The 15342-nt window shown below is 47.4% G+C and overlaps 1 protein-coding gene and 1 long non-coding RNA gene across 6 annotated transcripts in view; one reads left to right on the top strand and one right to left on the bottom strand.

Moving 5' to 3' along the window:
• CMC1 (C-X9-C motif containing 1) overlaps positions 1-11602 on the bottom strand; it is an 81082-nt gene extending 69480 nt beyond the window's left edge. For 2 of the 4 annotated variants that reach the window (XM_015102210.4, XM_042235766.2), the window contains exon 1: positions 10492-10651. In XM_015102210.4, coding sequence (XP_014957696.1) covers positions 10492-10510 — 19 coding nt within the window. In that variant the 5' untranslated portion in view covers positions 10511-10651. Of the gene's footprint in view, positions 1-114; positions 194-10491; positions 10652-11568 lie in introns of those variants that run through there. The other 2 variants (XM_060402072.1, XM_060402073.1) reach the window with 2 other exon arrangements.
• Positions 11603-14635: 3033 nt separating this feature from the next.
• LOC121817195 (uncharacterized) overlaps positions 14636-15342 on the top strand; it is a 90232-nt gene continuing 89525 nt past the window's right edge. For both annotated transcript variants that reach the window (XR_006056975.2, XR_009597333.1), the window contains exon 1: positions 14636-14767. This is a non-coding gene — a long non-coding RNA (uncharacterized LOC121817195). The remainder of the gene's footprint in view (positions 14768-15342) is intronic.

Raw genomic sequence — 15342 nt, 5'->3', positions numbered from 1 at the left:
CCCTCATGTCTGCATCTCAATTCCTGCCCTGCAAATAGGGTCATCTGTACCATTTTTCTAGATTCCACACACACACATTAATAAACGGTATTTGTTTTTCTCTTTCTGACTTACTTCACTCTGAATGACAGCCTCTAGGTCCTTCACCGCAACACTGTTTACAACAACCGGGACATGGCAGCAACCTAGATGTCTACTGAAAGACAAACGGGTAAGGAAGACGTGGTACACACATACAAAGGAGTATCACTCAGCCATAAGAAGCAATGAAATTGGTTCATTTGCAGAGACTCACGACATCGTTCTCAGGGTGGCCTTTAGAGCCAGGCTGAGTTAAAATTACAATGCAACCTTCTTGGGGAGCAGTGTTCCCCAAGGAGGGTCATCTACTCCCTTCATCAGACTGCCTCTGGCTAACTGCGGCTGAAATTCAAGTTCACCTTCAAAACAAAAATTGACCAAAATGAGAATATTAAGATAATAAGATATTAAGATAAATGTACTGTAGAGGCTGAAGGCAAATTCTAAAAGTCTTGAAAATACTCTGAACAATGGTAACGCTAAAAGCCGAATAAACACTCCCAAAGCAAGCTCCACTCCCGTTCCTGCCCAGGCGATCCCCCAGACTCTATCTTTAAACTGGCACTTTTTATGCTGTGTTCTCAGTGCTGCTCTCTATCACCAAATCTACTTGACCCATGTTTTCCAGAATCTGTTATTAATTCCAAAGTCCCACCAGGATCAGAAGTTCAACTTAAAATTTCTATTGTTTAAATCCTTATTCTGCCATCCCAGCGGTTATATTCTTCTCCTTGGCTAAAAATCAATCAATCCATCAGACAATCAGCTTAGATCTTACAGAAAGAAGGACGAAGTGGAGGTGAAGGGATCGTCTTACGGACACCATCACAGGCAGGGGCGGGGGTTCTGAACCCGAGGCTCAGAGAGCACAGATCGATCCTGCAGCGCCGGGCAGCGAGCAAGCCGTCAGTCAGACTCCGCCTGTCTGCTGCCTTTATCCTCCATCTCCCACCCTTCATTTCCTTTATCAAGGCTTACTCACTCACCACCACCCAAAGTGCTCCCTAAGCCCAGCACCCGAAAGCGGTTTCTCCTTCCACTAAGCCCAAGGCGTTTCACGCCCAGACACTGTGGCTCTGATCACACGGGGACTTAGAACCCAGAGTAGCACACTTCCTGCAGAAACTGCCTTCTCTTGATCAGTGGTCGCCAAGGACCAAACTGCATTCCCACCACCGGAGGATTCAGGAAGCCCTAAGCTCGAAATGACTCTAGCTGGAGGTGATTACGGGTAAATGAGTCGACATGTATGTACGTTATGAGTATGAAAGTGTGTCAGTCACCCCGTCGTGTCCAACTCTTTGTGATCCCATGGACTGTAGGCGGCCAGGCTCCTCTGTCCATGGAATTCTCCAGGCAAGAATACTGGACCGGGTCGCCAGTGCCTCCTCCACAGGATCATCCTGACCCAGGGACTGAACCCAGGTATCCTGTACTGCAGGCAGATTCTTCATCACCTGAGTCACCAGGGAAGAGCCTGGCTTAGAATGTGCCCATCATAGAATGTCTGCCCCATTCCAACCGGAAGGTTTTGACATCTCTCAGTCTGCTTTTCAGATTGCAGGATTTCCACTACCTGTCCTCTGCCTTGCTGCCGCGCCAGGATAATAGATGCTGCTTTCTGACAGATCCTTTCCTTTGTCTCAATACAGAAGTTTTCAGGGGCCGATCTACTGAGTTCAGCCTAGGAGCTGAGGCCAACATCTGAGTCTCCTCAGCACACAAGTTTGAGAGAAGTCTTAGCAACATGGGAGGGCCCTAATCAGACAGGTGGCCCTGCTAAGAATGGGAAAAAACAGCAGCTGAATCGGCCAGCACCTTGATCTCAGGCTGCCAGTCTTCCAAACTGCAAGAAAATAAACGTTTATTGTTTAAGCCACCCAGTCTAGAGAATGTTATTATGGCAACCCGAGAGGATGGAGATAGGATTTGGTAACAGAAGTTGTCAATTCTGGCTGCATCTAACAACCACACCTGATGTCTGGGCCCCACTCCAGACCAGTTAAATCAGACATGCTGGGTAACATCCAGGAACTGGTATTTTTAAAAGCTTCCCAGATAATTATATTAGATTCTAGATTAAGAACCACTGCAAGAAATACAACTATAATAAGGTCTGAGACCACATCTCGTTACCCTCCATAATTCCCTCCTACTCCTCGTATATGGTAAAAATTCAGTAAACTATGTAATAAATGACACGTATGTATAAAATTTCCTATTTGATAATCATTATACTAACAAATAGTTGAAAAAATATATTTATTCATGTGATATTCATTCTGTTAAGAAACATTTATTAGGTGCCCACTATCTACCAATTATCAGGCTGGGGATTGCAGATACATTGATGTGCCCTGTTCTGCAACATAAACATTTAAAATCGTCTTTCAATTAGTCATGCTTAGGGCTTCCCTGGTGGCCCAGATGGTAAAAAAGCCTGCACTACAGGTGACCCAGGTCCAATCCCTAAGTCGGGAAGATCCTCTGGAGAAGGAAATCACTACCCTTTTGCCTGGAGAATTATTCTTGCCTGGAGAATCCCATGGACAGAGGAGCCTGGCGGGCCACAGTCCATGGGGGTCACAAAGAGTCGGACACAACTGAGTGACGAACACACACTTAATTAAAATATGGAAAACCAGTAAGAGTTCTCCAGCAAAAACACAGCACAGGATTGTTCTTAAAAATGTTTTCCCTCAATCTCTTTACTTAAAAATGTAAAAGTGTAAAAGGAGCTGGCTGATGCGGGGATAAGGTTAACTTAGGAATCAATGTTTTCATTTGGGCACATTTTGTGTGGCCCACTTATATCAAGTCTAGGAGATTTCTACAAATAAGGTAATAACACCCCTCAGTTCAGTTCAGTTGCTCAGTCATGTCCAACTCTTTGCGACCCGATGGACTACAGCACGCCAGGCCTCCCTGTCCATCACCAACTCCCAAAGCTCGCTCAAACACATGTGCACCGAGTAGGTGATGCCATCCAACTATCTCTTCTCTGTCGCCCCCTTCTCCTCCTCTTTTCCAGCATCAGGGTCTTTTCCAGTGAGTCAGTTCTTCCCATCAGGTGGCCAAAGTATTGGAACTTCAGCTTGAGCATCAATAACGTGCCTAGAGACAAATAACCATACTAATCCAGTCAACGAAACATGAGCTTTCTGTGCTGAGTCTAGAACCCCTTGAGCCCACCTGCACAAGAAATGAAGCACACCCAAGTTTAAGGCTTGAAGCGGCCTTAGCATCTGATACATCTTACTCCCCCTCCCTGTCATCCTCAAATCTCAGAATATGCCATTCAGAATTCCTGAAGGGCCTGAGGTTACTAGCAAAGTCTGAAACACTCAGTCCTACTCATTCCCAAATTCAATTCGGTGCTGTTTGCATAACAGTGCAGAGCCTGCTCGGGCTAGTGGAGAATCTCCTACCATCTAGATGTAATTAACTGGCCCATCCTCCCCCTATGCTAATAAAGCTAAAGACACAGAACCAGATGAAAGACACTCTTCACCACAGAAGTGAATATTCCTTCACATCCGATCTTCCCTCATCTCTCAAATTATTTGATACATGTAGCTTTCATTTTATTTCTCAAAGAAAAAATTCTAGATCTAGCATGAAAGAAACTCCACACACTGGTTATTTGACATTTTGGTGGTTTTTAATAGTCCATATATTAAAATTATTTTTGTTACAATATTAAAATAAAATAAAGACCAGAGGCAGTGACATCAAGGAAGGCCTTCTATGAAACTGATTTCAAAAAAGAGTAAGACTTAGATGTGAGGGTGGAACAGAAAGGGAAACAGTCCAAAGAGAAGGAATAGCATGTCAAAGGCCTAGAGGCAAAAAGGGGAAAAAAGAGAGAGCGCGCACAATTTGGCATCTGTTATCCTACGGATAGAGAAGCCACTGTCCATGGGGTTGCCAAAGAGTCAGACACAACTTTGCAACTAAACAACAAAGTATATCTCAGGCCAGTGTTCCCTACATTTCTTTATCACAACCCCATGACACTCCTGGACACAGCACACACGTGTATTTTCATATACGCACAGGGGTCCTCCTTCCTACCTCACTTGCCCACCTGATTCACTGCACATACTAACATTCCTAACAGTCTCAGATCAGTTATTTATAGGCTGGAACAACAAACTGGTTCCAAATCAGGAAAGGAGTAGATCAAGGCTGTATGTCACCCTGCTTATTTAACTTATATGCAGAGTACATCATGAGAAACGCTGGACTGGATGACGCACAAGCTGGAATCAAGACTGCAGGAGAAATACCAATAACCTCAGATGTGCAGATGACACCACTCTTATGGCAGAAAGTGAAGAAGAATCAAAGAGCCTCTCGATGAAAGTGAAAGAGGAGAGTGAAAAAGTTGGCTTAAAACTCAAGATTTAGAAAACTAAGATTGTGGCATCTGATCCTATCACTTCATGGCAAATAGATGGGGAAACAGTGGAAACAGTGACAGACTTTATTTTGGGGGGCTTCAAAATCACTGAAGATGGTGACTGCAGCCATGATTTTAAAAGATGCTTGCTCCTTGCAAGAAAAGTTATGACCAACCTAGACAGCTTATTAAAAAGCAGAAACATTACTTTGCCAACAAAGGTTCGTCTAGTCAGAGCCATGGCTTTTCCAGGAGTCATGTATGAATGTGAGGGTTGGACTATAAAGAAAGCTGAGCACCGAACAATTGATGCTTTTGAACTGTGGTGTTGGAGAAGACTCGTGAGACTCCCTGAGACTGCAAGAAGATCCAACCAATCCATCCTAAAGGAGATCAGTCCTGAATATTCATTGGAAGGACTGATGCTGAAGCTGAAACTCGAATACTTTGGCCACCTGATGCGAAGAACTGACTCACTGTAAAAGACCCTGATGCTGGGAAAGATTGAAGGTGGGAGGAGAAGGGGACGACAGAGGATGAGATGGTTCGATGGCATCACCGACTCAAAGGACATGAGTTTGAGTAACCTCCAGGAGTTGGCGATGGACAGGGAGGCCTGGCGTGCTGCAGTCCATGGGGTCGCAAAGACTCAGACATGACTGAGCGACTGAACGAAACTGAACTTCTGGTGTCTCTCCCTGTAGCCGAGATGGAGGGGAGAGAGCCTGCTCACCCAGCCTGCAACCTTCCCAGCACCCCACCTGGGCCGAGGGTGGTAGCACCTGGTATTTTTCCTTCTCCAGGCCCCTCTCCCTCCTCCTGCAGTGGACAAGGGCTGACAGGGGGTCACAAAGCCCGATTCCTTTGCTTCAGACAAAGACAAGCCCCCATACTACACCCTTTCTCAGCCTCCTCCATTCAGCTGCTACTCCCTTCTCTCTCCCGGAGGTCTGCACTCCAAGAATCAATCCCTGCACATGAAAAACTCAGGTGATGCCCTGCTGCTGCTGCTGCTAAGTGGCTTCAGTCGTGTCCAACTCTGTGCGACCCCACGGACGGCAGCCCACCGGGCTCCCCCGTCCTTGGGATTCTCCAGGCAAGAACACTGGAGTGGGGTGCCATTTCCTTCTCCAGTGCATGAAAATGAAAAGTGAAAGTGAAGTCGCTCAGTCGTGTCCGACTCTTAGCGACCCCATGGACTACAGACTACCAGGCTCCTCCATCCACGGGATTTTCCTACATATTGTGCTCCAAGACCACCCAAATAAAGGAACCAGGGCTTGTCCGAAACAAGAGTAATCCTATGGCTGGGCCGGGGAGGTCCTAGAGGGGCCAGGACTTTCTGTGTGAAAAGTGAAGGAAACGCTCAAAAAAAGATGGGAGCACGTCACAAGGACCCAGAAGCAGGTCTGAAGGAACTCTAGGTGGTGAAGGAACTCTAGGTGGTGAAGGAACTCTAGGTGGTGAAGGAACTCTAGGTGGCCAAATCTGAGAAAATGTGAGCACTGAAATATTTAGTGACAAACGATAACACCATTGAGAAAACAAATTCCTGAATCCATGCCAATAATATCAATAAGAAACAAAGTGTTTCGTCGTTTAAAGCAAACTGTCAACAACTGTCTAAAGGAGAGATAACCATCTAAGCGGAAAGAATGTTGGAGGCAGAAAATCATTCTGCAACCATCACAGGAAGACTGAATCCGGCAAAAATCATCAACAGAGGCTCCATCAAAACGAGTTTTCTGATGAGGAATGAACACCCACATAGCCGTCAGTGGTCTCCCCGCACCATGCCATGCTAAGTCACTTCAGTCGTGTCTGGCTCTGCGACCCCATGGACTGTCGCCCACCAGGCTCCTCTGTATGGGGATTCTCCAGGCAAGAAGACTGGAGTGGGTTGCCATGCCCTCCTCCAGGGGATCTTCCCCACCCTGGGATCGAACCCTTGTCTCCTGTGACTCCTGCACTGTGAGCAGATTCTTGACCACTGAGCCACTTGTGAAGCCCACAGAGTGCTTATTGATTTCAGGAGAGGAAGACACAGGAAAGACACTGGCTGGGTGGTCAAAGTTAGAACCACCCACTAGCAACAGACCTCTCCCGTGCCTCCAAGTCTGACACCTCGATGCAGAGGGCTCAGCTGAGATCTCGATCCCCATCTGATCAAAAGTCAGAGCAATGCACAATGAAGAGGAATTCTACTGTCACTCCCTTCCCTAAGCACTCACAGTGTCTCTCTGCTGTTCCTGGATGAAATCCAACCCCCACAAATGGGTTTAAGAGCCATTTTGTGACCCACAGCCCAAACCCCGGGGCCTCCACACACGCACCGCTGTGGCCTCAAAGCTTCTCTCTCCCTTGTGCTCCCTGCTCATGCCAGGGCTTTTCAATTTCGGAAAACAATTTCAGGTTGTTAAATTAATCAAATGAGGCAAACAAAAACAATGTATTTTGTAGTAGTGCAAACATGCTTTGACCTTAAAAATTTATAAAACGTGGAAGTCAGACGTTTACCCCTGAACCATGAATATAATTTGTATCTAACAGGATACTGTAAAAACACAGAAGCAGTTAAAAAATAAAAAAATTTCTAATCAACTACATTATAGTATTTTTTCTTTTTTTTTACATATTAATCACACAATGCTCAGGAAACAGAAACAGATTCTCCCAACCTGTTTAGCTGTCTAACTCCAAGAGTGGCCTTTTCCAGTGACCGAGCGCTGGTATACCCACAGCCCATCTACCTCCAGCTCCATGGGAACCACTGAAAGAACCCCTGCAACCTAAGTATTCCCAGAGTTGCCAAGATGCCATCCTCCCAGGATACATACACTCGAAACCTGTACTCATGGCATGTCATGAAATTCCTGACCCCACTTCCCACCCTGAGCCTGCTCACTACCCATTCCTCCCGAGTAGGTTTCTGGAAGAAAACACCCATGGAGGGAGCCACAAAAGGCCACGCATGCGCTTAAAGAAACGTCACCTGTGCTGCCCGCTGCGGACCAGGCAACAGATGGGAAGGGAAACCCCCTACCCAGCTCAAAGGGGAAAGAGTAGAAGAACAATGGGGCAGAAAGAACTCTTCTCCTAGTTATTAGGAAAAGTAAGAAACTTCTCAGGCCCAGGTTCCTGAGAGTCGCCACCTTGGACAAATTACGTCAGATGATTTCTCTGAACTCTGGAAGCAGCGAAGGCTTCACGGGTGTCCTTTCAGGACAGCATTGGGCTGGGCTTCCCGTGACTGGGCCAGTTTACAACTTGTTAGGGGCAGAGGTTAAATTCTAGAACTCTGTCCAGTCGAGACAGAAATAATTTCTAACCAGTGGAAAGATAACCCCCCAAGTTCATAGCCCTACTGAAATTAATCAGCTTTTACCTAAGCCAACCATCTATGACATTTTCTATGTATCTACCATTTCAATGTTTTTCGAGTAGTTTTTACATTTTACTGGCTCCCTCACTACTGAGTTGGAGAAAATCTTTAACAGATATCCACTTTGTATTACCGTAAGTAATCGTTTTATCTTTCTGGAAACCCTACTTTAACAAGTACCACTTGAGCTACAGTCCATCTGGTCAGGCATCACTAAGCACACACATCCTCAGAAAACAGATTGTGCTGTTCGTGTGCATGGCTTGTAATCTACATAAATGTGTTGTGCTATAGATTTGATTTGGTGATTTCCCTTTTTGCTCAATACAATGTTTATAAGATCTTTAAAAAAAAACAAACGAGTGTCACTTGTAACACCGTTTCTACAGATGATCAATAAACAACCTCTAAAATTTCAATCACCTCAGTTTGACTGGATTCTTAAATATATACAGTACATACAATATACATACTGTATACTTCAACTTCTTAAGTCCTTTCATAGGAGAATGACCTATACTGCGTATTTCTTGAGTCATTACTGCATTATCAAAGGCCCTACTTAGGGCTAAAGATGCAAGGCAAACTTCCCTGGCTGCTAAGAAAACAAAGCTGAAGGTCAAGTCAATAAGCCCGGGTGAGTACAGAGCCCTGGCAATCCTCTGCAGGTTAGAACTCCCCGTGGACTATTTTAAATCACCAGAGGCTTGGGCAGGGTAAACATCTGCTAGTGCAAATGGCTACTAGTATTTTTTTTTTAATTTCCCTCTCTCCTCAGTCACCTTCTCTGAGTGTTTTGCACTCTCTAGCTTTTTCTCTCTGCATTCAAATAGTAAGAGAAAATAGTGGCCAGAATTATGGCTGATAAGCTTCAGAGAGTGTTACTACCTCAACGTTAACAAAAAGGGAAATTGCTTAAATAAAACTACATTTAAGAGTAAGTATGCATTGTTGGGTTCAGAGTTCTTTGAGAAAAATGGACCCTACAAAGTCAGTTTAAAGGCTGCTGCCAAATGCAGATCAAACTTGTATAAAGATTTTTAAAAATCTAACATAAACCAATGGGAAAATAGATGTTCCTACATCATTTGGCATACTACTCATTTAGCAAGAAACATACCACTGTGTACTGTAAGAAGCAAAACAAATATCAAAACAAGACTCTATGCTTCAATCCATGAACCAAACACAAATTAACTTTAAAAGAGCGGACCTCACTATATTTGTATTCTGGAGTCTAAACAAAGAAAATTTTCAAAAATAGTCCTACTAGCTGAGTCCGCTCTCTAACTTTCCATTCCAATCTTGCTTCCGAGCCTGCTCTTGTCTGAGTTTCAAATGGTTAGCGTGTTGTTAGATCTGACCATCACCAGTTATCCAGTTGCAGAGCCTAGGAATTCCCTGTGTCTCCCTTTTGCTCAATGAAACAGCGAGTCCTGTCAATTTCTCCTCCAAAACATCTTCTGAAGCTTTGTATTTCTCCCCATTTTTTCCCTAATACTATCCCAGGCCAACATATACCAACACATTTGGCCTGAACCGCTGCCAGTGTGTCTTAACCTTCCACTCCTGGTCCCTCTACAAGGCTCCCAGAGCGATAAAGGTATGCCGTCTTTAAAAGCCTCCACAGGTTTTTGTTAACATCAAGAAAAGTCCAAACGCGCACTTATCAGGGCCTTTCGGCACTGCAACATGTAGGTTCTATCTACTTTCCCAGCACCTCCTCCATGCTCCGGACCGCAGTCCAACCCAAGAGTTGAAGTACTTGCACCTCGGAGCGCCTAGCACACTGGTTCCTTCCCTCTTTCCAGGACAGCCTCCGCTGGTCCTGGAGATGCCAACTCACACGAACCTGCCACCTAAAGTGGTCCTCTCTTTACCATCTACCTCTGACACCGCTTACCTTCCTTATAACGTTTACCACTATCTGTAAAAGTTCGTGTGGGGGGGGTGGGGGTGAGGGGGTCGGTGATGTCTTTTCTTGCACCCCTAGAATACAAGCTCTAGACAGAGTAAGGGTCTTTCTGTCCTATAGACCAGTTTCCCAGGGCCTAGAAGAGACCGTGAATCCGCAACAAGTATCTGTTTACTCCATGAGGCCTGGGCATAGGGGTCTCTGAGTCCCCAGCCACGAGACTCGTCCACTTCTTTCTCCTCGGGCCTACAGAGGCTGTCTCCCTTCTGGCTCTCCAAAGGCTGGAAGCCAGTCCTCCTCCCAACGCCTTGAGTATAATATTGATACGAAGGGCATGTCCCAAAGCCCCTCAGCGTCCCCCGCCGTGCAGCGAGCATCCTCGCGCCGGGTACCGCGAAGTCACGGGGAGCGACCGGCTCTCTGGGGACACTTTCCAGCGGAACGACCCCCGCCCCGGTCAGCGCGTTCAACTCGGACCGCAGCTACTTAAAGGAGCCTGCGACCCCAAGGGCCCAAAGAGAAAGGCGGCGAGGCGGCAGGCGCTAGGAAGCCGCTCGCCCGCACGCCCCGTCGGACCGCCGCCCCCGCCCCGGCGCCGGGCGCCCGCGGGCCGGGACGCGGGAGGGCGGGGCGGCCTCGGCGTCGCGCCTCCCAGCCCGCCCCGCCCCCTGCACGCCCCCCGGCTCCGCGCCCCCGCCTCCCGCGCCTTACCTGCGGGGTCGAGCGCCATGTCCACGCGCGGGAGGCGGCAGCCGCGCGGCCGCCCGCGAGAGTGGGTGGGGCGGGGCCGCAGGGGAGGCGGGGCGGGGCGGCCCACGGGGGCGAGAGGAGGAGCGCGGCGCCCGGCGCAAAGCGCGGCGGCTGCGACGCCTCCTACTTCCCGGCCGCGACTTCCGCCGCCCGCCGCGCCTGCGCACTCCCGACCCGTCCCCAGCCGCGTGACCCGAGCGGAGGGACTCGCCCGAGGGAAGCCCCGGGAGCGGGCGTGGCCGCCTGGACCGGGCGCGAGCTTGTGCGCCGGCTGCCCGCCTGCGTCCGTGAGGTTGCGGGCGCGGATCCACAGCCCTGAAGACTCCATTCAATCCCAAGCCTCTCTCCTCTCTCCTGCCTTCGAACCTGAGAAGCCAGCCTGCTCCTTTGTTTGCACTTCGTTAACGTTCGTTCCTTCAGAAGTGTCTGTGTCAGGCCTGCCAGGTTCTAGCCTTGGTTCTGAATACTAGGGGGAAATAACTGGATAAAAATGAAATCTCTAATTCTGAAAAAGCACAGTGTTGGTGAAGAAGCCGGTGAGAGCAGTGCGCTGCTAAATGCGGCGAGCAGTTCTTCCAGGCGGTGCAGCAACTTTGTGCTATATGCAGCATCTTTCTCCCGTCCCGCCCCCATCGGAAGCCTGTGCCTCTCCTAGAGGTTACAAGTAGGAAATGGGCGCAAGGGACACTTCTGTCCTGTGAAATGATACCCTTGGATGATGCTACAAATCCCCACTCTGTCGATTGAAGCTGTTAAGTGTGTGAGAAAAATGAAGGAAGGTGATAGCCACCGTCCTCAAGAACCCCAATTGCCCCCTTCCCAGTAGAAACTTTCGCGGTAGCAATGATGCCCATACCCATTCACCAAGCAGCCTTCAGAAAGGCCCCCTTCTTATGCTTGCGTGTAACTAGCTCAAGCCCCCGAAGGTGCGGAGGGGGACAGATGGGACAGATGTTGGAAAAACAAGGAGCAGCTGCTGCTTCCCTGTGAGGGATTTAAGGCTTTCAAAAAAAAAAAAACGATTCCCTCCCCACCTACCTGCAGGCCCTCCTCCCCTGCTGCTGCTTCCGCCTGGTCAGTTGGCAGAGAAGCTGACGCGGTGGAACAGGGCTGGGAAAGTGGGTCTCAGCTCAGCAGGTCTTCCGTTTAAGGGCCTATTTGGGCATAACGGTCCTTATCACAGCTGCAGGGTGAGGTGCCAAGCTGGAGAATTACTGTTTCACTCAGCCAGGCAGGAAATCGGGCCCTGTTCCCTGTATGTTTTATAAGTGTGTTTTAAAACACACCAAATTCATTCTAGAGGGGAAGGATTTAATTTAGGAAGTAAATATTTTTGAGGAGATGAGGTGGGGTAAAAAAAATATGAGTCAGTCAAACACGTCAGCAGTTGAACGAAAAATTCCTTATATATATAAAAAAAATGCATTCTGGTAAAGGGGGAACCTTGGAGAGCATTAGTCAGAGACGTGTAGGTACTGTCACCCGAATCCTGTTTCATGACCCATTCGCTTTCTAGGTTGGCTAAGTCCCAACGTTTCTCCGGACTTTTGCTTCTAATTTGCAAAGTTGTTGTGAGAAATAAATATACCATCTAACACTCTTGCAGTCATTCGTGTACCACTTCCATAGTTTTTGCCATAACTATCACTTGAACCATTATTAATTTTTTATTTAAATAAACAATTTGAAAAATACCTTAAATGGACACTCCCTACTTTAGCCTTATCTTAAGCAAGAACAGTATCAAACTTTATTTTGGGGGGGCTCCAAAATCACTACAGATGGTGATTGCAGCCATGACATTAAAAGACGCTTACTCCTTGGAAGGAAAGTTATGACCAACCTAGACAGCATATTGAAAAGCAGAGATGTTATACTTTGCCAACAAAGGTCCAACTAGTCAAGGCTCTGGTTTTCCAGTGGTCATGTGTGGATGTGAGAGTTGGACTGTGAAGAAGGCTGAGCACCGAAGAATTGATGCTTTTGAACTGTGGTGTTGGAGAAGACTCGAGAGTCCCTTTGGACTGCAAGGAGATCCAACCAGTCCATTCTGAAGGAGATCAGTCCTGGGTGTTCATTGGCAGGACTGATACTGAAGCTGAAACTCCAATACTTTGGCCACCTCATGAGAAGAGTTGACTCATAAAAGACTCTGATGCTGGGAGGGATTGGGGGCAGGAGGAGAAGGGGACGACAGAGGATAAGATGGCTGGATGGCATCACCAACTCAATGGATGTGAGTTTGAGTGAACTCCGGGAGTTGGTGATGGACAGGGAGGTCTGGCGTGCTGCAATTCATGGGGTCGCAAAGAGTCGGACACAGCTGAGTGACTGAACTGAACTGAACTGAACTGAAGCAAGAATATCTGTAAAGTCCTGGTTTTTGTGTGCCCCATAAAACAGTGTATGGTCAGGCCATGAAAAGTGACTGTTCTCTTGCTCTGTATATCCCCTGCCCAACCAGAACCAGCTTCACCTGTAGCTACTCTGACTTTCCTATGTACTCGCTCCTGCCCCAGCTTGTAATTGTTCTAATCCAGGGAATGGTGAGGGGCATGCCCTTCTGCTAGTTTCCATGGTAACCAAGTGCCAGCTTGACATCCATTATTTCTAGAACTGACAATATCCCCCTGTCTCTGGGGAGTGAAGACTGCCACCACATCCTGCCCACTGTCCAGACAGTAGGACATTGGTCCAGGGCCCTTTTTCAGACGTGTAAGATCCCCCTGTCCATTAAACCATTGAAGTCTCTGTTGCCAACTCCAGGCTCTTTCTTAGGTCTTAAAGCTGGACAATATAAGGCTTGTAGGACTTCCCTGGTGCCTCAGACGGTATAGTGTCTGCCTACAATGCGGGAGACCCAGGTTCAACACCTGGGTCGGGAAGATCTCCTGGAGAAGGAAATGGCAACCCACTCCAGTATTCTTGCTTGGAAAATCCCATGGACGGAGAAGCCTGGTGGGCTACAGTCCATGGAGTCACAAAGAGTCGGACACGACTGTGAGTGACTTTAAAAAAAACAGACAGGCAGCTGGACCATTACACTGTGAGAAGTACTGGCAAGAACAGCACCTCACTGCCTGGTACCAGACAGTATATTCCATCTCCTCCCTCAAATGAAACTAGGTCGTTTGGGGACAAAGTCTTTACAATCTGCCTGGGAAAGAGAAGTCATTTTTTTTTTTTTTAAGTTAAATCATAGAAATGTAATTGGCAATTCAAAACAGAAGAAATTTCATAAGCAATCACACTATGAACACACAATTGGGGGCTGAGGGGCTTGCTGCCCCAGGAGTAAAAGAGGGAGGAGGGCCCATCGTCCTGGGAATGAGCTGCAGCTGTCATCCCCAGTGATCACTGGGGTTCAGACATCAGACCCTAACGGCCCCACAGTTGCTGTCACCAAGGACTGAGTGTCGGGGTGGTTAGGAAAGATGTCAAAGATGAGGATAAATTTAGGTTGACTTTGAAAGATGGGTAGCACAGGTAAGCAGAGAAGAAGGCTTGTCATGCTAAGAGAAGGAGCAGACACCTCTGGGTTTCGAGATGTTCTTGAAGGACAGTGGGACATGGGAAAGAGGGGGAAGGGAGAGACACGCAGGAGCAGAAGCGCAGGGATGCTCATGACTGCACTGTGGGCATGGGGGTGGGCGATGCCTGAAACCACCTCAGTGAATGTGGGGAAGCAAGGATGGTTATAAATAAGACTGGGGAAAAAAAAAAAACAGGTTCCCAAAGCCTTAAGCATTAGTCTGAGGGGTGCTGAATGTGTTGCTATAAGCAGCTGAAGGCTAACAAGTACAATAGAAAATGGCATTGTGGTCAAAGTAGTGTTTTTCAAAGATTTTCTGTAGGACAGATTTAGAGAGCCAAGAGGTGAGCAGAAGAGTCAGGAGGCTATTGCAACTGTTGAGGCAGAATCAGATGATAACTGAAACTGGAATATGTGAAATGTACCAAGAAAGGGTGAGTCAGAGTAATTATAAAGGGAGGATCGAGACTTCCCATTGTATTTAACACAAAGGAGTCAAGAAGGATTTCTAGGTGTGTACGCACCAGTGAGACAGTCATGATGATTTATGCTTCAAGTGATCTGCCCTTGACCCTCATTTTTAGGGAGAAGTACTGAGACAGAGAGGAAGTTAGGAGGAAGATGGAGGACCCCAGGGAGCAAAGACAGGCTGACCCACGACAGAGCATGTGAGATGTGTAGTATGTAGACGGAATGCGTGTGTAGGTATGCTATGCATATTTATTTGGGGTTTTGGGGTTTTTTTGGCTGTGCTGAGTCTTTTTTGCTACGCAAGCTCTCTCTAGTTGCAGCTAGTGGGGACTGCTCTCTTGGTTGTGCAGGGCCTTCTCATCACGTGGCTTCTCTTGTTGCAGAGCACAGGCTCTGTGGTGGGCGGGCTCAGGGGTTGTGGCACCCGGGCTTGGTTGCCCCACAGTATATGGAGTCCTCCACGTTCCAGGGATTGAACCCGCATCTCCTGTGTTGGCAGGCAGATCCTTAACCACTGGACCACCAGGGAAGCCCCCATATGCTTGTTTTTTGGTCTAGTATCCAAAGAATGTGCAAATGTAAAGAAATATTTTGTTTGTCAAGTCAGTTCTCACTGGATCTAGCATTCCTTTTTGCTCAGAGTTGATATCCCATTATTTTTTGAAACTGAAATGCTTAGTCAGTCCCAGCTTGCTTCTACCTCTGCCTAGCATTGAAATTAAATACTCAACCTTTTTTGTGTGTGTGATTTACTTTTTATTGAAGTATAGTTGATTTACAATGTGGTGTTGATTTCTGCTGTACAGTGA

The sequence above is a fragment of the Ovis aries genome, chromosome 19 (assembly GCF_016772045.2).
Source record: "Ovis aries strain OAR_USU_Benz2616 breed Rambouillet chromosome 19, ARS-UI_Ramb_v3.0, whole genome shotgun sequence".
Lineage (NCBI taxonomy): Eukaryota > Metazoa > Chordata > Mammalia > Artiodactyla > Bovidae > Ovis > Ovis aries.
Note: the sequence above shows the minus strand (reverse complement) of the source record. Positions and strands in the feature narration are given on the sequence as shown.